Below are 22,516 nucleotides of genomic sequence, written 5' to 3'. Positions count from 1 at the left end.
GATCACTTAAAGACACCGCGGATTAAACAAAGCACGGCCGCGCACACGAAAAAGTAAAATTAAATAAAGACTTAACCGAAACACTAATGAATATTGACGGCTACGCTGAAAACTGAAATAATGGCAGAAGGAACTGAACGGGGAGTCACGGAAGCCGGTATGAGTGAGACAAAATAAAGCGTTTAAATCATTGAGCGCCACACGTAGAGGAAAACTCTCCCACTGCACTCGGAAAATGAATGAAATAAAATGAATGATGAAAGAAGGGGCCGATGTTTATAATGTTAATGAAAGTGCAAATGAATTTATGAGACCGCTGGAGGAATTTAAATTGTGTCATGAATCTGATTCTGCTGCCTGAGGAAGCGAGAAGGAATGAAAGTTTGGACTGGTATGAACCAAAAATTGTTTTTCTGACTGATGTGGATCAATGGAAAAGTGCTCAGGCCGACCCACATACTCTGGTGGATGTTGGGGACAGCGTCTCACAGACTGGCTCACGACGCTCCAGAGGTTCCAATTCTTCATCTATGGCAGGGGTCGGGAACCTGTGGCTCTTTTGATGATTGCATATGGCTCGCAGATAAAACAAAATATTCTCACTTGTTTTAATCCATCTGTGGTGGAGGGGCGTGGTTAGCTCAGCTGCAGGGGGGAGAGCGGGGGAGTGGTTCAGGGGACGGTGCTGGTAGGTGAAGAGTAAGCAGGTGTGTGGAATCTGCACTAATTGCCTTCTTCAAAAGCAGTGAGCAGGATCCAGGTCGGGGGAAGGAACATGAGCCGAGCAGAGCTGAGCGGAGCACGGGAGCAGCACGCGAGGGCTGAGCGAAGCTGGACAGAACGGGCTTATTCCTGCTCACTGCCATTCCCCCTTTTTGGACAATAAAAACTGGTTACTCCCATCCGTGTGTCCGTGCGTCTGTACAGAACCCGTCGGTGGTAGCGCTAGCGCGGCTACAGTGGCGCCTGGCCAGGGATGGACGCAAACGACCACGGAGAGGGCCTGATGGAGCCGGCGGTCGCGCTCGGACGGATGCTGGGGGAGATCGCCGCGATGCAGCGCGAGCAGGCCGAGGCCAACCGGCACGTCCTGGGGGCGCTGCAGGCTGCTGCAGACCGGCAGACCCAGGTACTGGAACAATTAGCAGCCCGACCAGTCGCTTCCCCGACGGTGCCGGGTCCCTCGGCGTATGCGGGCGTGGTGGTGCACAAAATGACCCCGGAGGACGACGTGCAGTCATATCTGGAGATGTTCGAGGCGATGGCGGGGGCGTGTGGCTGGCCGGCGGACGAGTGGGCGATCCGCCTCCTGCCGCTCCTAACCGGGGAGGCGCAGACAGCGGCCCTGGGCCTGCCTCCCGGTCCCAGGCACATCTACGCCAGCGTGAGGAAGGCCATCATGGACCGACTGGGGCTCTCCCCCGAGGACCATATGAGGCGGTTCCGAGAGGCGAGGCTGGGGCCGGGGGACCGCCCGTTTGCGTTTGCCCAGCGACTCGCAGACGCGGCCAACAGGTGGCTGCAGCCGGAGGGCGCGGGAGGGGCGCCGGCGGTGGTGGAGAAGGTGGTGACAGAACAGTTCCTGGAGGGTCTTCCGCCACGGACGGCTGCCTGGGTCCGCTACCACCGGCCGGCGACGCTGGAAGCCGCCGTGACCCTCGCCGAGGACCACCTGGCGGTGCACCCCGGGGGCCGTGGGGAGGGCGGTCGGCCGACCGCATCGACGCAGCCCGTTCCCGCGCCACGACGGAGTTCCCCGCTTCCTGTTGCGGCTCGGCCCCCTCCGTCCCAGCGCGCCCTAGCCCCTCAACGGGGTACTGATCCACCCGGCCTGGCCGGCACCCTCCCTGACCTACAGAGGGCTCCTCAACCGCCAGGGCAGGAGTGTTGGAGGTGCGGGCAGCCCGGACACTACCGGCGGGAGTGCCCGCTAATGGAGGTGGGCCAAACGGTACGGGTTGCCGGGCCTCCAGCACCCTCCCCCGGTCTGGGAGCGACGTACAGCGTTCCGGTAAGGATCCAGGGGGGTATACATCAGGCGATGGTGGACTCTGGCTGCACGCAGTCCATGATCCACCAGAGACTGGTTCGACCCGGGGCATTGGTGGAGGCATCCCGGGTGAGTATTAAGTGTGTGCATGGGGATATTCACGACTACCCAGTGGTGCCGATAGAGATTAGGTTTGGGGGTAAAAAGCATAGAGTAAGGGTCGCGGTTAGCTCCCGCCTGACGCACCCCCTGATTTTGGGGACAGACTGGTCGGGGTTTCATAGGTTAGCGGGGCAGTGCGCGGGGGTGCGTTCGCGACCGGTAGGGACATGCGGGGTGTGTGCGGCGCTCGGCGGTGACGCGAGGTTGTCCGACGCTGCAGACGGGGAGGGGGAATCGGCGGGGCCTCCTATGGGGACGCCGCCGATGCCAGAGCTACGCTCCATGGAAGATTTTCCACTGGAGCAGTCTCGTGATGATACTCTACGCTTTGCCTTCGACCAAGTGATGCAAATTGATGGTCAAGTGGTGCGCCCCGACGCCGTATTATCATACCCGCACTTTTCACTGATTAGGGACAGGCTATACAGAGTGAGTCGCGACACTCAGACAGGGCAGGAAATTACGCAGTTGTTGGTACCGAAAAGCCGCCGGGAAACGGTTTTCCAGGCGGCTCACTATAACCCGATGGCGGGCCACCTGGGTAGCGACAAAACTCTGGACCGGATAGTAGCCCGATTTTACTGGCCAGGCATCTGGGCGGATGTGCGCCGCTGGTGTGCATCCTGCCCGCAGTGCCAGCTGGTGAACCAGCCGGCCATCCCGAAAGCGCCGTTGCGTCCGCTGCCGTTAATGGAGCTGCCGTTCGAACGCTTAGGTATGGACCTCATCGGGCCATTTCACCGGAGTGCACGGGGGTATCGCTTTGTGTTGGTTCTGGTGGATTACGCAACCCGATATCCCGAGGCAGTGCCGTTGCGCAGCATCTCCGCCAAGAATGTTGCGCAGGCGCTGTTTCAGGTCATCTCCCGAGTCGGAATCCCGAAAGAGATTCTGACGGACCAGGGCACCTCGTTCATGTCACGCACACTACGAGAACTGTACGAATTGTTGGGGGTTAAGTCCGTTCGGACCAGTGTGTACCATCCCCAGACTGACGGCCTGGTGGAGCGGCTGAACAAGACACTGAAATCCATGATTCGTAAGTTTATTCACGACGATGAACGTAATTGGGATAAATGGCTTGACCCTCTGTTGTTTGCAGTACGGGAGGTCCCCCAGGCCTCCACGGGATTTTCTCCCTTCGAGCTGCTGTTCGGCAGGAGACCACGGGGGGTGCTCGACCTGCTTAAGGAACACTGGGAGGAGGGTCCGAGCCCCGGTAAGAACGAGATTCAGTACGTCCTGGACCTGCGAGCCAAACTCCACACACTGGGTGAGTTGTCACGTGAGAATTTGCTCCAGGCCCAGGAACGGCAACAGCGGCTGTACAACAGAGGGGCCAAGCTGAGACAATTCACACCGGGAGAGAAAGTGCTTGTATTACTTCCTTCTTCCAGCTCAAAACTACTCGCCAAGTGGCAAGGGCCCTTTGTGGTCACACGGCGGGTAGGGGACGTCGACTACGAGGTGGTGCGATCTGACAGGGGGGGAGCCACGCAGATCTACCACCTCAACCTCCTTAAAGCATGGAGAGAGACTGAGTCCGTGTCCCTGGTGTCTGCAGTAGCGGAGAGCGAGGAGCTGGGGCCAGAGGTCCCAAAGTCCACCGATCCCACCCGTCTCCCGTCCGACGCCCGTCTCTCTGCAGCCCAGCAAGCGGACATAGCCCGGTTGCAAGATCAATTTAATGATGTGTTCTCCTCCCGGCCAGGTCGCACGGACCTCATAGTGCATCACATTGAGACGTCCCCGGGCGTGACGGTGCGGACGCGGCCCTACAGGTTACCTGAACACAAGAAGAAAATGGTTCAGCGAGAATTGGCCGCTATGCTGGAGATGGGGGTAATAGAAGAGTCCAACAGCGCCTGGTGCAGCCCCATTGTTCTTGTCACCAAGAAGGATGGCTCAATAAGGTTCTGTGTGGATTATCGCAAGGTGAATGCGGTCTCACGGTTTGACGCTTACCCGATGCCCCGGGTCGACGAACTCCTGGACCGATTGGGCACCGCGCAGTTTTTTACGACACTGGATTTGACCAAGGGCTACTGGCAGATTCCCTTGTCACCAGAGTCCAGGCAAAAGTCGGCGTTCTCCACTCCGTTTGGATTGTACCAATTCACCACGCTTCCCTTCGGGCTGTTCGGCGCCCCGGCCACCTTCCAGCGCCTCATGGACCGAGTGCTGCGTCCGCACGCTGCGTATGCTGCCGCCTACCTGGATGACGTCATCATCCACAGCACCACGTGGGCGGAGCATGTGCGGCGGGTGGGCGCGGTGCTGGAGTCCCTGAGGCAGGCTGGGCTCACCGCCAACCCGGGGAAGTGTGCAGTTGGACGGAGGGAGGTACGGTATCTGGGGTACCACTTGGGCGGCGGGCGGGTGCGCCCGCAGGTGGACAAGACCGCAGCCATTGCAGCCTGCCCACGGCCCAAGACGAAAAAAGAGGTGAGGCGGTTTTTGGGGCTGGCAGGCTACTACAGGAGGTTCATCCCGGGCTTTGCGGAGCTGACCAGCCCCTTAACTGACCTGACCCGGAAAGGTGCCTCAGATCCGGTCCAGTGGACGGAGCGGTGCCAGTGGGCGGTTGAGGGGGTGAAACGAGCCCTCTGTGGGGAACCATTGCTCCATACACCTGACTTCTCTCTCCCTTTTGTCTTGCAGACTGATGCGTCGAACAGAGGGCTGGGGGCCGTTTTGTCCCAGCAGGTGCAGGGGGTGGACCGCCCGGTCCTCTACATCAGCCGGAAGCTGTCGGAAAGAGAGGCCAGGTACAGTACGGTCGAAAAAGAGTGCCTGGCCATCCGGTGGGCGGTCGACTCCCTGCGGTATTACCTCCTGGGACGCCAGTTCACTCTCTGTTCGGACCACGCCCCGCTGCAGTGGCTCCACCGCATGAAGGATGCCAACGCCCGGATCACTCGGTGGTATCTGGCTCTACAGCCTTTTAACTTCAAGGTGATCCATAGGCCGGGGGCGCAGATGGTCGTGGCGGACTTCCTTTCCCGCCCTCAGGAGGGAGGGGGGGGGGAGTCGGTTCGGCCGGATGGCTCCCCGGCCTAAGTCGGGCGGTGGGGGTATGTGGTGGAGGGGCGTGGTTAGCTCAGCTGCAGGGGGGAGAGCGGGGGAGTGGTTCAGGGGACGGTGCTGGTAGGTGAAGAGTAAGCAGGTGTGTGGAATCTGCACTAATTGCCTTCTTCAAAAGCAGTGAGCAGGATCCAGGTCGGGGGAAGGAACATGAGCCGAGCAGAGCTGAGCGGAGCACGGGAGCAGCACGCGAGGGCTGAGCGAAGCTGGACAGAACGGGCTTATTCCTGCTCACTGCCATTCCCCCTTTTTGGACAATAAAAACTGGTTACTCCCATCCGTGTGTCCGTGCGTCTGTACAGAACCCGTCGGTGGTAGCGCTAGCGCGGCTACACCATCCATCGATTTTTCACTGCGCATGTCCTGTTCAGGGCTGCAGGAGCAATTGTCCATTATTTTAATTGGATGATACTGGCCTACGTTTGCCGTTGCTGGGTAAAACAGGTAAACGCCCCCTTTTGAATCAGTCTGAGACTGCGTCTGCTCGGTCATTAGCTCAAAGCTAACCCTTCGACGAAGGGTTCGGACCTATATGAAAAATAATCTCAAAACCACTGCCATGTAGAATGAGGTTCGGGCCGCATATGTCTGTTCCGACCCGAGTTGAGCCTGACGCTGCATGATTATTATGCACATGAGCTTTGAATCACGCGTTGTCATGAAGGTTAATTACAAACCCCAGCAGCACCGAAGAAAAAGTTTCCCAACGCAGTTGATAGTTTTTAGGTCTTTCTTAGACTGTTTTCACTAAAAAGAACCCTACCGACTCAGCTTGGCATGTTGGCACCTCACACTGTTTTGTTGCGGGCGATGCCGCAATATTCATTCGCCAAAATTCGAACACTTGGAACGCGCTTCTTGTCACATACCACACACTGCAGCGTGTGAGTATTGCTGTATTGACCATGTTTGGATCTACGTATGCATGTGAGCAGTCATTCTCACATCTTAAAAACATCAAGTCCAACCTACGATCACGTTTAACGGATGAAAGCCTCAACGCTTGCATGAAGCTTAACCTCACCAAGTACCAACCCGACATCAGCAAATCCATGCAGCACCAGAAGTCGCATTAATGGTGAGTGTTATAGCAACATTATTTAAAAGAATAAATTCAGAGGCATATTATACTGACATTTAGTTGAATTCACTTTTAAAATATATTATATGGCTCTCACTGAAATAAATTTCCACATTTTTTGCTTTCATGGCTCTCTTTGTCGAAAAGGTTCCCGACCCCTGATCTATGGTTTCAGCACGCATGAAGATAGCTGCAGACAAAGCTGCTCTGCAGGCCAGAGCTAAAGCTCTGAAAAGGAAACACGAACTGGAAAAGGAAAAGCTTGAGCCGGGGTTAAAAATGGAATCCCTGGATCTGGAAGCAGATATTGCTGCAGCTGATGCAAGGTTAAAGGCTCTAGAAGAATTCAAAAGTGATGAAGCATCAGAATCCGGAAAAGAAATGGAAGAACAAAAGAGGAGATCTAACACAAATGGAGTCTGCACGGATAGGAACCATACCGAAAAGATCCTTACAAGTAATAATGCATACTCTGAATCCAACATTGACTGGAATCTCAAAAGGACCTGAGCAACCACCAAGGGCGACAGCAAACCCTCACACACACAGAGCTGTGGTTTCTGACGGACCACGCAGAAGAGGCGAAGCCACACCCAGAAGTGAAACACCTCAGAGCATAGATCTCACAAACATTCTACAAAGACAGACAGACTTGACAGACTTGCTAGTGATACAGCAGAAAGAGTCTAAACTCCCCCAAAGAGAGGTGCCGATGTTTGACGGCAATCCTCTCACTTTCAGATCATTTATGAAGGCTTTTAAGCACAACATCGAGGATAAAACCAACAGTAATGAGGACCAACTATACTTTCTGGAACAGTATACTGTTGGACAGCCAAAGGAGCTAGTTCAAAGCTGCTTTCTCATGAACGCCACAACTGGCTATGAGGAAGCAAAGCGCCTGCTTAAATATCACTTTGGTGATGATTTCAAAGTAATTTCTGCATATATCGAAAAAGGCCTTAAACTGGAACCAAATCCGTACAGATGATGGAGAGGCACTTCATAGCTACGCCCTCTAAAAGGCTGTGGTAATTCAGTTCAGGACCTCTCATACATGTCAGAGTTGGACTCACCATCTAACATGAAAAGACTTGTTTTCAAACTCCCATTTAAACTCCGAGAGACATGGCGGTTTACTGTGTGCGACATCACGGAAGGAACACACCAGAGACCTAAATTGAAGGACCTTGTCCTCTTTCTGGAAAGGCAGGTCAGAATTATCCAAGATCCCGTCTTCGGGGATATCCAAGACCCTGCCAGAAGCACAAACAGCAGAACATTCAAAAGAGACCAACGGTATACAAGACCAAGCAGCAAGAAAAGCTTTGCTACAACTGTCATGCCCAAGACCGAAAGCCACATGAACACTAATGCACAGGAGAGGCTGGAGAGGCTAGAGGGCATCCGTAAACCCATGGACGCCTTCATCAAACCTTGTGCTTTCTGTAAAGGAGATCATGTGATGGAAACATGTGAAATAATAACAAAGATTCCCCACAAAGAGAAAGTTGAGCTACTAAAGAAAAACGGACTCTGCTTTGCCTGCTTGGTCAAAGGTCATATGAGTAAAGAATGCAAGAAACGTCTCACATGTCGATCCTGTGAGAAAAAACACCTCACTGTCTTACATATAGATAACTTTACTCCAGGAAACAATAGGCCGGTAGCTAAGTGGGATTCAGACACCAGGAGCAATTGTATGGCTAAGGTTTCTTCTGCAGCACAAATTGCTATGGTGTCATCAACAGCACAAAAGTGGGGCAGAACAACAGATTATAGATTAGCAGTGGTACCTGTAAAAATAAAGGCACACAAAGGCAGCTGTTTGATAGACGTATGCATTCCTAGATCCCGGAAGCACTGCTACCTTTGTCACAGAAAAACTGATGGAACAGCTGTCTGTCAGAGGAAAGAAAACCGAAATCTTACTCCGAACGATGGGTCATGAAAAGCCTGTGAAAACCCACGTGATAAGAGGACTGGAAGTATGCAGCCTGGAAGGCAACAGCTTCATAGAGCTTCCTGAAGTCTTCACACAAAATGCCATTCCTGTCAATCAAGAAAACATCCCTACAGAAACGGACATAAAAGGAATTCCTTACTTAAATGAGGTCCACATAAAACCCATCAAATCAGAAGTAGGCCTATTGATCGGTACAAATGTCCCACAGGCTATGGAACCACTGAGAGTGATCAATAGCCAAGGCAAGGGCCCTATGCAGTCCTTACATACCTAGGTTGGACTATAAATGGACCTCTCTGCAGCACTGCACCTATGGATGAGGACGGTCGACCACGGATAGCGTCCAATAGAATATCAGTAGCCAAGCTAGAAGAGATTCTAAGACACCAATACAACCAGGACTTTTCAGAGTCGGCCTACAATAAAAAACAAGAGCACTCATTTGAAGACAAGAAATTCTTTCATGTGATGAACAGCTCAGTCAAAAGGAAAGATGGCCACTACGAAATACGACTTCCTTTCCGTCAGGATAACATCAGTATGCCAAACAACAGGAAGATGGCGAAACAAAGAGTATTGAATCTTGGCCGTAGATTCCAGAAAGACGGATCCTTTCGTAAAGACTATAATGGCTTCATGTGTGACGTCTTGAGGAAAGGGCATGCAGAAAGAGTGCCAGAGGAACAACTCTCCCGGAAAGACGGAAGACTGTGGTATATTCCTCACCATGGTGTCTACCACAAAAGAAAAAAGACTATCCGGGTGGTGTTCGACTGCACCTCTTCATTCCAAGGAACTTCCTTAAATCGTGAGCTGTTGCCGGGTCCTGACCTTACGAACAAACTATTGGGTGTACTTCTCAGATTCCGACAGGAACCAGTGGCAGTGATGGGGGACATTGAAGGAATGTTCCATCAAGTAAGAATACCAAAGCATGATGTGGACTTCCTCAGATTCCTGTGGTGGCCAGATGGCGACACCAACCAACCGCTAGCAGAATACCGGATGACGGTGCATCTCTTCGGAGCAGTCTCATCACCGAGCTGTGCCAATTTTGCACTGAAGCGGACAGCTGATGACAACGAAGGAAAGTGTAGCACTGATGCTCTTCACACCATTCGTCAAAACTTTTATGTAGACGACTGTCTGAAATCTGTCCCAAACGAGAGCCAAGCCATCCGTCTGGTGAAAGAGCTTCGATCAGTCTGCACCACAGGTGGATTTAAACTCACCAAATGGACCAGTAACAGTCGTGCAGTCCTTGCCTCTGTTCCAGTGGAAGAGAGCAAAGGAAGTCTAGACCTCGACAAAGACAAACTGCCCATCGAAAGGGCCCTCGGCATGCGATGGGACATTAAGTCAGACACTTTCTTCTTTTCAATCACCCCAAAACAACCATCAGTAATCCGCAGAAGCATTTTATCGGTGTTGAACTCTGTATACGACTCCCTAGGGTTCATAGCGCCAAACATGCTGACAGGGAAAGGAATACTGCAGGACCTGTGCAAGCTAAATTGTGGATGGGATGAAACAATACCAACTGCTTACACAGAGAGATAGGATAGACAGGATGTTGAGGAGATAGCTTGAGTTAACCCTCGAGGACGCTGTCTTAAAATACATCCAAAATGACGCCAGAAGGTTTCAAACCTATGTAGCCAACAGAGTGTCCACTATTCGGGATCTGACACACAAATTCCAATGGCGCCACATGAAGACAGAACTCAACCCCGCAGACATGGCATCAAGAGGCATAAAAACCGAGAAGTTCATTCAAGAAGGACATTGGCTGAGTGGTCCAAATTTCCTGATGCAACCGGAAACTGATTGGCCAGTGATTCAAGTACCACCCACGCTGTATGACAGTGACCCAGAGGTCAAGAAGGTGGCCATGGCTTTCACTACAAGTAAACTGCAGAATGAAAGGCCACTGACTCGTTTTATTGAGCACTTCTCATCATGGAACAAATTGATCCGATCATCAGCCTGGATCTTAAAATTCAAAGAAACTCTGAGGCGAAAGAAAATGAGTAACACATACCCAACTGGGTCGCAGCTGTCCGTGGAGGATTTAGCCAAGGCAGAGCAATCACTTGTGTCTTATGTCCAACAACAATCCTTCAAAGATGAGGTGACCTCTCTACAAAGGGGCTTACCCATAAAGAGAAACAGTAGGATCTATAGACTAGATCCTATCCTCCAACATGGAATCCTGAGAGTCGGAGGCAGATTAAGTAAGCTGGCAATGCCAGAGGAAACCAAACATCCTGCTATTCTACCCAAGGACACCTGTCAAAGATACTCCTACACCACACCCACACCTCGATGGCTCATTGTGGAAGAAATCAACTTATCGCAAAACTCAGGACAAAATACTGGATTCTAAGAGTAAATTCTGCTGCAAGAAAGATAACAAGGGACTGTGTACTTTGCAGGAGATGGCATGGCACAGCAATGACACAAAAAATGTCCGACCTACCGCTACACTGGATTACACCTGATTTGCCGCCCTTCACCCATACAGGACTAGACTACTTCAGGCCTATAGAAGTCAAGCGCGGCCGCAGCAAAGTAAAACGGTATGGAGCCTAGTTTACGTGCCTAGCAAGCAGAGCCGTACATCTGGAGATGGCCTACTCAATGGATACAGACTCATGTATTTCTGACCTCAGCAAGATCCAGCATTCGATGCACGCTGAAGGTATCAAATGGACATTCAACCCCCCTTATGGTGCTCATCATGGAGGCGTATGGGAACGACTCATCCGGATGATAAAAAAGAACCTCTACTCCATCACAAGGGAACAGATCCTGGATGACGAGAGTCTCCAAACATGTGAAGTAGAGGCAATCATGAATGACCGGCCCATCACAGTCTTATCCCAAGATGCAAAAGATCCAGAACCTGACACCCAACCACCTGCTTCAAATGAAGCGAATGCCGACTCTTCCACCTGGACTCTTCGACAATAGTGATACCTATTCCAGACGAAGATGGAAGCAGACTCAGTATATAGTGGATCTCTTCTGGAAACGCTGGATACGAGAGTACCTCCCATTGCTACAGGAGAGACAGAAATGGAATAAGATCAAAAGGAACCTAAAGCATGGAGACATAGTGCTGATCATCGATGAAAGCTCACCACGCAACTCCTGGCCTATGGGCCGAATCACTGAAACCTTTCCCGTCAAAAGGGGACATGTACGTCATGTACATGTACCTGATGTCAAGATCAGGACAAAAAATGGCACCTTGGAAAGGCCCATCACAAAGCTGTGCCTTCTACAAAACATGCCCTGATTAGATCCTCGAATAGACTTTGCCCCCTTTCTCTGACCCTTGAGAGAACTCATTTTCCTTTTCTCAGGAATTTTTTGAACCCGTTTTGCAAAAAGGACTATCGAAACTAAATGGATATTATTTTTGGCCTTTTTTCTTAATTCTATGGACACGAGACAAAGGACTCTAAAGAATGTGCTTCATATGTTTAAATGTATGAATTGTCCTATACTGGTCAATTAGGAGCCGGAGTGTAGAAGCCATTCCACTACATTTGTATCGTGCATAATGAAACTGCCTTTTCTGTTGATTTATTCGTGATGATGTAATGATGACGTCAGGGGGCGTCGGCTATTTAAATGTCACCTGAGTAAGGCCAGGTGTGTTTTCGAGAGCGGAAGGAGATACTATTTTTGACCGCATTACGCATTGAATTCTCTGTTTATTTTGAGTGTGATTTAGGTTGTTTTTGCTGAACAATGAATAAAGAATATTGAAGTGACAATACGAGCAAATGTGCGTTGATTTTACCGACAGCTCCTACACCATATTATAGTGCAAAAAGGTTTTACAAAGCACTACCAAAAATGACTACACTTGTCATAATAAAATATACATTTTAACTTTTCGAAAACTCATTTCAATCGTTTTCATTTCTGTCCAACAACTGGCTTTATCATACTGCTGGATTTTGACACCATATTTTGTGTTGCCATTCATTTCTAGATGCCCAAGCCCGGGGGCAGTGCAGGTGTGCCACCTGGGAGCCGGGACGGCAGTGGCATATGTCGAAGCAGCAGCATCTGCAGTGGGAATAGTGGATCTGGAGGCAAGATACTGTCCCTGTCATCGATGAGTGAGAGTGTGCACAGTGGCCTGAGTTGTTTCTTGTCTGAGCAAGCCCTGGAGCATGAAGAAAAGCAACAGCGCAGTAGCCAGTTAGCAGAGTTTCAGCGACTGAGAGAGGTTCGTGCAGCTGCTCAGATAAAAAATCTGGAGGATTTTCTTAGAATGAACCATGTTTCACTAAGGGACAGCATGGCGTATTCAACTGGAATGATATACAGGTAAGACTAATATGTATTTATTAAGCGTATGCTCATGAAATGTCTTTTATGACATCTCTAACTAGATCTAACAATATATCTTCAATTGAATGTGCTTGCACAGCATCTAAAAGTGGCAACATCTAAACGTTTGTTTGATAAACCCTATTATGCAGTTTCAACTCAAACAATTGCAGCTTCTGCTATTTTGCTGCTTCCCAAGTCTCTTTTTAAACTGGTGAGACATATAAAACCGTAGTCAAGCCCTGTTCATGTATTTAAATATAAAAATGTATGTCTGTTGGTACCTGCCATTTTCTTTCATGAACATGTGGAATATGTCTGTTATGGTTTATTTTAAATAGTTCAGTAACTCTTAAAATAGAGTTGCCACCTTTAGTTCAGTAAAATAAGGGATGCTATGGCCGAGGGAGGGCTGGCGGTGCGGACGTTATGGGACGGGGGGGGGGACTATGCAATGCCCCGGTGATTCCTCTCGGTACTTTTACATCCGCTTTCGCAGCTGGACACTGGGGGTCTCGGGAGCTGCCTCTGCCATTCTTTCAAATCAACACTCCGTCAAGAGACCCGCCCTCTTCTGACTCTGATTGATTGGTGTATTTCAGGTTCACAGCCAATCAAGCCAACGATGGCAGTGAGTATTACCCAATCAGGGGCCAAATAGGACAAGTCTTCACAGAATTCGGGTGGGATTATTGCATGGGATGCTGCATTGACGACAACTCGTAAAATACCGGACAAACCCGTATTGATTCAAAACGGGACGCGCTTTTTTATTCTCAAATACGGGACGATTCCGGGTGGCAACCCTATCTTGAAAACAACTAACTATAATCCATCCTCTTCCAAAACAAATATATACCTTTTTTACCTATCACTGAAAAAAAGAAATCATCAAATCTACTTAAAGAAAGCTAGGTTTACTTACTAGTAATAATTGTTTTTTATCCAAGTTGTACTTGCAAATTATTTCCTTAGATATTAAATGTCCTTGTCAGTAATCTTTACTCCTGCTACTTTTTGCAACTGATTACAAAACCCATGTACAAATGACTGGATGTTACAGGGTTATTTAACTATCTTTTCTTTCCTTATTCTATTGAAACATTTAAAGTAATTTTTACTTGATATGTTGTCTATTTACCACTATTCAACACCACTATTAAAATAAAATAACTTTTGCATTTTTTAAAATAGGCTACTTCAATCTAATAAAATGTTCTTTACATAAGGCTAACAACTTCTTTAAACTACAGCACCTTTATTTGTCATCTTGCATACATACAACCAATATCGATATAAAAAGTGGTTGTCAGTGGTTCAAAACATCAGTGCTGCCAACAAAACATTTAGGAACATTCAACAAAAAAATTCTGACAAAGACGAGATCCTTACTATTTTATATGATCCATAAAAGTGCAAAATTGGATCAACAAACGCAAGTATCATCACTAACATGAGTGGGCTTTCAGTGTTTTTAAAAGGGGAAGTCCTTCAAAAATTTCAACAATTCAGTGGCAGACGGGTAGTTATACTAAAAGTTTGCTGTGCAGGGTGCTGACTGGGAAAGATCTTCAGCACACCAAGCTCTGATAACTCCAGTTCATTGCATACGTTAAGGCCATGAGAAGAAGCCATGCCTTTGCCGCACTTTCAGTCATTAGTTTGCATTTAAGTCACTGACTGAGGTATCAATGTTATTCTCAAAGTTACTGTACAGTAAAAATGTATGTCAAGTTAAACCTAACAGTACTAATTTCACTTTACCTTGAGGGAACTCAAGGTAAAGCGTGTGAATGATAATGTTTACTTATAAAAATGAGGATAAATAATTACAAAAAAAACACATTAATTAAGATATTTCCAAGTAAAAGCACTAAATTGATGATTTCTTGTAAAATGTACAAAAGGAATGAACGTAATAATTACAGGGCCAAAAAGTCAAGTCTTTTTTTTTCAGTGTTAAAAAAAGTGTTCTGTCGTCAACAGACCACACAGTCAACCTTTTAAAAAATATTATAGGTTTAATTGTAAGCAAGATTGATATATGCAATATGCAGCACATTATAGGGGTTTCTCTTTAATGAACTTACTTGATAATGTACAGGATTTTATGTGATTCTTTTTATCAACAGAAATCTTGGTAAATCGGGGCTGAGGGTGTCTTGTCTTGGATTAGGTGAGTTTGACATAAACATACATGCCCATAAACACAATTGTGTTTATTGGTGGAAGCAGACACCGAGCGCCCAGTCCCTCCACCTGATTCATTCAGCTGAATAAAGCCCCGCCCACTATGTAGAAAAGCTTTTTTTTTAGATCAAATGTTTTTGTTTTGCAGCCCAAAATTCTGGTTTCCTAAGCAAAACTAAAATAATTTATTCTCAGTTTATATATTTTTTACCTACAAACTCGATTTTTGTTTAAACATGAACACCCCCAAGCTCACCCATATACAGCCTAACACGAGTAGCCTTAGCCTAGTTTAGTTCGGGTGACCAGACAACTTACAGTGCGACATGCAATGGTCGTGCATGTAAACAGCATAACCTGCATGTACTGTCGGGGTTATGCAACTGCACACGCTCCGCTAAAGCCCCCCCCACTACTCTGCAGCGGCTCATATGCGCTCTACAAGCGCGTTCCTGGTTTCAAAACTCCGCCAATCACTCCTAATAGCTTGTCGAAGCATCCCAGCATCATCAACTTAATTCAAAACTTGAAGAAAATGCGTATTCTGACCAGCTGTACGCTCTCATTTAACTTCCGCTTAGTTCATGTCCAATTGTTAGGGTTTCGGAAAGCTCTCGAGGGAGGCCTCAATCCTTTGTTCTCGTCCCGGCCGGAAACGAGGACACGAATGAGTCAATTCGTTTAAATTCAAAAATCAAAAAGTATTTAATAACTAAACAACGTTATAAGGAATGCAATTACAAAGTGAAATACTAAGCGAACAGTGGAATATTTCGCAAAATAGAGAATCCTCTGAGCAAGTCTAAAGTGACTTTTCAAGGCTGCTGCAGGTCAGATTCTACCAGTCCTTTCCCCCGCCATGGTCCTTTGAAAACTCTTGAGGTGTGTCTTCCTTGGTGCATTTGAATGTCATTGGCTTCTTCTCCAAAGGGCCACCTCCTGGACTGTCCCCTTCACGTCGAGGTGTGATGCTGCAGCTGTAACCTGAAACCTCACTGTACTATCTGTCCCTCACATTCCAATGCACTCAATGTAGATACAGTTGGCTTTATGCCCCAATGAGTGAATTTAACAAAGCATACATCGTTTAAGTCTTCATCTTATAACTAGTACACTTTCATTACAACAACCCATCATTAATGATCACCGTTCATCACCCTTCATCATAAGATCTAAGACAGTTCATGTGGTCCAATTCTCAAGACATTTGCCTCAGTCGGCTGCCTTACATTAAGTTGTTCATTTATTACCTGACAGGAGAAAAAACTCCCAAAAAACCCTCTTTGGGGATAAAATTGGAAGAAATCCATAAAGAACGGCAATTGGCATCCGTCCCCAGGTTTTAACATCACATTGTAACAGAATGTTAATGTGTACAGTGTTTATATGATTTAAATGACTATGAATTGTGTTTGATTAAAATTGCATTCACTTCATCTAACATGTTAATGTAATAACTAATATCTAATAACACACAAACTATAATTCTAACACTAAACATTATTACACGTACTATAATTTCCTGACTAGGGGTGCACTTCTGGCTTAAATCCCTAACACAATACAGTCTGTTAATGTACAAATATCAGCTGTCTATTACCGAATCTTACAGACACAAATCACACTGATGGCATAAAGTTAAAGTTAAAACACTCACCGAAGCCCCATTATTAATGGACATGGCTGAAATCCGGTCATCATAGCCGACAAGCCGTAGTTGTATGGGGCTCTCGCTCCTTTTGCGCGACGCACGCTCCCGATCTTGAATCTAGAATGGATTGCTCTTCCTTGGGTTCCCGGATGTTGTGGTTTAATTTTTTGCAGTTGAATTTTTTGACATTGAAAAACATTCAGATACATGATTTCAATGCATAAATATTCAGTGCTAGAAATTCAATCACCTTTTTCTTTCAAAATCCGATGAGACAGATTTACTTCCATACAATGCGTCAGGCTTCAGAACCTGCAATGAGTTTATTATGTTAGACGTGTTTGGAGAAGCCTGTAACGGACCGTCTCATCCACCCGAGGAAACGCTGACTACCGTCGCCAGAGAACAGAGCAGAAAGGTCCGCATGGATCTCTGCTGGCCGACAGTCTGCCGAACAGCCCCGAGCTGTTAAACGGGTCTTCATCTCCACGCACATCTTTCTCTGAAGCACCGCGGCTTCAGCCTGCTAACAGTCAGCTAAACCAAGATAGCTAAGGAAGTGCACACTCACCGAAGCGTAAAATAGTCGTCACGGTCCGCAGTCGGTGCACAAGAACCACCGCTGCACCGATGTGAGCGAGCGTTCTGGGTTCGTGGATGAAGTCATCATGACACGTTAATATCCGCCATACGGGGTCGTACTTTGCCTGTTGTCTGTTGCAGTGCAGGTGCAGTGCTGTAGTGGTAAAATTAGAGGTGGGTAAACTCTGAATTTTGTAATCATACAGACCTCGACGCGATGCAAAGTAACGCAACACAAAGCTTTGCGACTCTTTAAGGCTGTCCTGGCTATATTGCATTATGTTATCAGTAAAAGTCATATACAATCAATGACAATGAATAAATCTGTTAGTAGTTTGTAGTTTATTAAATTTAAGAAAACAGTGAAGAAAAGTATGTCAACACAACACAACAAGACAATTGCAGATTAAGAACTATCTACATATGGAGTCTCCTTTTTACAGTAGTGACCAGAGGGCTTCCTTGTCTTCCACGTCAGGTCCTGCCTTGCTCAGAGGAGCCATGAACCCCAGAACACGCGTTCTGGGGTTCATGGCTCCTCTGTGCTTCTCCTCTCTCTATTCAACCTGGTGTTTCTCCTCTCCCTGTGCTCTCTGCATCATTGGGTGTCCTATCACTGCCTGAAAAAATATGTTGAATTTAAGAATTGTGGGGCTGAGAACACCAGTTAAGCAGCCTGTCAATTACACTGACAACATAAGTTAAAGGAACACTCATGTACTACCTATGTCATCATAAATAGCCTATACAGCATGTTTTTTTCACATTGAGAACTGACTTGTTTTCAAATAATCTATGTTTACACTGTATTTCGCTTACAGGCTACTCTACACCTTTCATGACTTCAGATAATTGATTAAGCATATAGGCCTATTCAGTGAAGCAACAGCTTTGCTCCCCGCTCACGTTTTCTATGCGAGAGCAGGACATGCTGACATCATGAAAGTAAAAAACTTATATATTTGACTTTGACCGCGAAATTTTTATGAAGATTCTATAGCTAAACTAAAACATTTCACTTAGCATTTCTCTTAGCTAACTGTCTTGCACATAATCTGTTGACAATTTTTCAATGAATTAGCCTAATCTGCAGCAATATGCGTGAGCATAATTACTCATTTTATTAGGCCTATTTAGATGGGACCGGGCTTGTTACCTGCATCATCTATTTGAAAGCACGTTATTAGTAGCGTTTGTCCCTGTCTTAATGTGATGTTGTGCGAACCAAAACAACGTTTAAAAACGTGAATTAATCTTCTTCAGTCTGTCTTTGTACTTGAGGCCTTTTGCGGGCATCTGTGGGAGTGGGAGCACTCGATGGTCTCTTCAAATATCGCCTGATATCCATTGCTAATTACCGGCGCTAATCCATTCTGTAGTACCCTGGATACTTCCGGTTCAAATGTCTGTCATGTTGTGATGAGTTCATCAAGGTGCGCGTTTATGCCCAGAAGTAAATATGCACTAATAAAGATGGACGCATACAGCGCCGACTAAAAGAAACTCACTGGTACGTGTTGTACTTAGACAATTAAATGTCAGTGCACACATTCCGAACAGGTAGGCAGGCAGGCTAATCCACAACGTGTATGTGTTTACATACCTCCTGGATCCTGATTGGTGTCGCTGCTGCAGCCGCAAGGCACTGATTGGATGCTCAGACCACAATACAGCGCAGATGAAAATGATTCAGACTACGGCGTTTATATGTTCAACAATAGGAAACGTAGTCTTAGCTGTTTTAAAATGACACCAAGTTTATTTCGGATTATTCCAACGGAAGAATACAAGGCGCAGGGAACTTTGAGGTGCGTAAACGCTATTTCCAAAATTCCAGAGGTGCGTAAACGTGCGTTTACCCTCCACTACAGCCCTGGTTAGGTGCATGCGAATTTAGGGGGAAAAAAGTATTGTGACTTCGTCAACCACCAACATTTTCGTTTGTCACGTCTTAGTCATGGAAAAAAGGTCGTTAACGAACATTTTTCGTCGACGAAATTAACACTGCTCCACAGTAGCAGAAGTGCTTCTGCTCGAGCTAACTGGTGGGACTGCAGCAAAACATCCTATTGAGGAGAGTGCTCCCGCTCCCCTCTCACTGTAAAGACCAGCTATTCGGTCTGTTCGCACAGTAGTAAAAGTGCTCCTGCTCGAGCTAACTGGTGGGACACCGATATTTGCAGCAAAATACCCTGGTGAAGAGTGTGACACCAGTTCTGTTTCTTCACAGGAACATGCCAGCATACCTATGGGGTTCCACTTTGGCCCTCCTCGGCCCCCAGCTAACCCCAGTAACTGCCACAGGCCGCCTAGAGGCCGGCTCGTACCCATGCAATCCTCCCATATGTTCCCCCCCGGCAACCGCTGAACCTGGAGCCCAATCGTTGCCAATAAACCTCCAAGCAGGGTGGCCAAGAAATGAGGTCTCAGGGCCAGCCTTTGGTTATTCCTTCCAGCAGCAGATTGGCTACTGGGAAGTTCATGCATCAGACCCCAGGGTAGTTTTTACCCTATCTCATCAATTCCAGGAGCACAGCGTTTTTTTTATTGTATTCGTTTAATAAACAAATTCCATGCATATACTGCACCTAAATGCAAAGGATATCGGTTGTCCAGCTGCTTTTACAGGCCTATATGTTCTCCCAAACATTATCTTCCATCCAGGGTTACCTTACGGGAAAGTCCAGTATACCAAATAAAAGGACATAATGGTGCTTTATGGACAAAATTCAACACCCCTATTCCCGGGGTACCTTTAACTCACAACTCACTTCCCCAGGGTACCTTGACTCACTTGAAGACAAAAATACACAGAATTGATAAGAGGTGGCCAGCACCATGAAAACAAAAGAACAATTTTTACTGTCAGTAAAAATACAAAACCTGGAACGAACACAATGCATATGAATAAATTTAGAACCATGGATAAACTTTAGTTAATGCACAAATAATTGTATTAGTCATAATTACCTTGATCAGGACATCACTTGTGGTGGCGGGCGTGGTTTGGCTCGGCTGCAGAGGGGACGGAAAAGGGAGTGGTTCGGGGAACGGTGCCGGGGGAGGCATAATCGGCCTCAGCTGAGATTAATCAGTGCTTGTGTTCTGCCTTTAAGTAGGAGAGCGAGGCGGGGAGGCTGGAGCCGGCTGTGTGTTATTTTATATGAAACATTAAATAAAGCACTTCAATGGATTAGACTGCTGCATGTGCGTCATTCCGAGACCCCCCCCATATGACAAACCTGTCATAATCACATTTCCCAATGTTCCCTGTAAGGGATCACAGTTAGTACTGTCCAATTTCCTGTAGGATTCCCATAAAGCATGTCGACTTCCTGGTTGACGCTCTTCGTCACCCAGCTGGTCCATTCCCACAAAACCCCTAGGTACTAAACATTTGGTTCTTAACTTCAACATGAACTTTAATTGTGCTATGTTTTTATAAATCACATTTTAGCCAAGTGAAATTTTAACTGGTTTTAATGTTTTAACCTCACGCCAAATAACTAAGCCTGTGCACTGACTCAGTACATTGACAAATAAAACTCTTAAACAAAATCCATAAAATCTCCTTTTATTTATTAATTTATTAGATTTGTGTGGCTTAAGTCCTGGCCATCACAGCACGGAACAATTCTTTCAAACTCTGATTTGGGCACCGTTCCTCGTACATGGCTAACTGAGTTAGCCGAATCATTTTCAGGATAAGATAGATCAGGCTTTTCGGTTGCACGAAGCAAGTTTGGCAAAATCACCATTGCAACACATCCAAAAACTTGAACTCGCTGTAACTTGAACTTGGTCAACTGTGCAACTGATAAGAGATTTGATGTAATGCTGTTTCATTTTTTAATGCTTAATTGTGTGTGTGTGTGTGTGTGTGTGTCACGGTGTGGGGTTATTTCCTGTCTTATTTTGTAGTTTCTGCTTTGTGTCTCCCTGGGTAACTTCACTTCCTGCCTGGTCCTGTCATCCCCTGTGATTGTCTGACTGTTTCCACCTGTGTCCAATCACCTGCACCTCCCTAGTGTATTTAAACAATGTGTGTCTCTTGTCGCGTCATTGTCTATCGTCCTGGATGTCTCTAGTTCCTGTCTGCTGTTTTTCCCCAGTTCCTGTATGCGTTTTTGCCCCTTGGCCATTTTGTGTTGGAGTTTATGACTATTAAAGTCCTTTTGCTTTTGACGTCTGTGTTTGAGTCCTGCCTTCCACCCACCCTGACAGTGTGGGTGTGTTATTGAGCAGTGCTGTGTGTTCATCTGCTTAGCAATTTGGACAGTCAAGGGAAGTCTAAACACAATTGTCTATACCTCCAGAGGGAAATATCTAGTCTTACTGTACTGCTAAATGCTCAACTATTTTCACTAGCTAGTCTGTATCTGTCTGTTTGCTGCTCAGCAGGTAGTCGTGACAAGGAATTAGACAAAAAAAAACCTTTTGCCAAACTATTTTTTACTCCAGCATCACATATTTGTATTGGTATTTACTGTAATGGTATAAAATGAGTATGAAATATTACACTGTAACTCCAGAGTATTTACGTTGTGTGTTGCAGGCTGTAGTAGGCTAATTTACTTTTACTTTTGTCCAGGCACGTGGGTCACCTTTGGAGGCCAGATAACGGATAAGGTAGGAGAGAATTACGGCGGTCTCATGTAATCTAGGCTCAAGTTTAACAGGATGTAACAATGATAGAATAGTATAACCAAGTAAAATGCATCGCCATCTTTAATATAGAGATGGCTTTACCACTTTATGACTTTCTCCCTTGGATTGATTCATATGTGATTTCAAGCAAATTATTTCACAGTAAGCATGCCCATGGAGTTTTACAACCAAGTGCAATATTGTTATTTCTAGGAAAGTCTGATTGCATTTATCTATATGGTTAAATATACATGTTGCCTTTGCCTCAAAGCAGAAGAATCAAAGAGAAAAATAAACTGAAACCTAAGGGCTAACTGACGAGGTGAAAATGAAATCCTCAAAACTTATGTTTATAAATTACATTACATGTCATTTAGCTGACGCTTTCATCCAAAGCGACTTACAATAAGTGCATTCAATCATAGGGATAAAAACTTAGAAAAGCAAGAAACAAGTGTGATTTCATCAAGTAAGCCAAGTTACAATTTGCTATAGATAAGTACCATTAAAAGTACAATTTAAGTGCCACAATTTGTTAGTCTTTTGGGCAAGGTAGAGTCTGAAGAGGTGTGTCTTTAGTTGGCAGCGGAAGATGTAAAGGCTCTCTGCAGTCCTGATGTCATCAGAGAGCTCGTTCTGCCATTTTGGAGCAAGGACAGCAAAGAGTTGTGATCTTGTTGAGTGTTCTGCTCTCAGTGAGAGAGGGACAAGCACTTTAGCAGATGCCAAGTGGAGAGTGCGGGTCGGGATGTAGGGTTTGACCATGTCCTGGATGTAGACTGGACCCGATCCATTCACAGCATGGTACGTGAG

The 22,516-nt window shown here is 46.7% G+C and overlaps 1 protein-coding gene across 1 annotated transcript in view; it reads left to right on the top strand.

Moving 5' to 3' along the window:
* The window catches only part of LOC120829249 (voltage-gated potassium channel subunit beta-2-like), a 62,419-nt gene that overhangs the window by 7,278 nt on the left and 32,625 nt on the right, over positions 1–22,516 (top strand). Inside the window, exons 2-4 of the mRNA XM_078094450.1 lie at positions 12,290–12,630; positions 14,766–14,809; positions 21,648–21,685. Coding sequence (XP_077950576.1) covers positions 12,290–12,630; positions 14,766–14,809; positions 21,648–21,685 — 423 coding nt within the window. The remainder of the gene's footprint in view (positions 1–12,289; positions 12,631–14,765; positions 14,810–21,647; positions 21,686–22,516) is intronic.

The sequence above is a fragment of the Gasterosteus aculeatus genome, chromosome 2 (genome assembly GCF_964276395.1).
Source record: "Gasterosteus aculeatus chromosome 2, fGasAcu3.hap1.1, whole genome shotgun sequence".
Taxonomy (NCBI): Eukaryota; Metazoa; Chordata; class Actinopteri; order Perciformes; family Gasterosteidae; genus Gasterosteus; species Gasterosteus aculeatus.
Note: the sequence above shows the minus strand (reverse complement) of the source record. Positions and strands in the feature narration are given on the sequence as shown.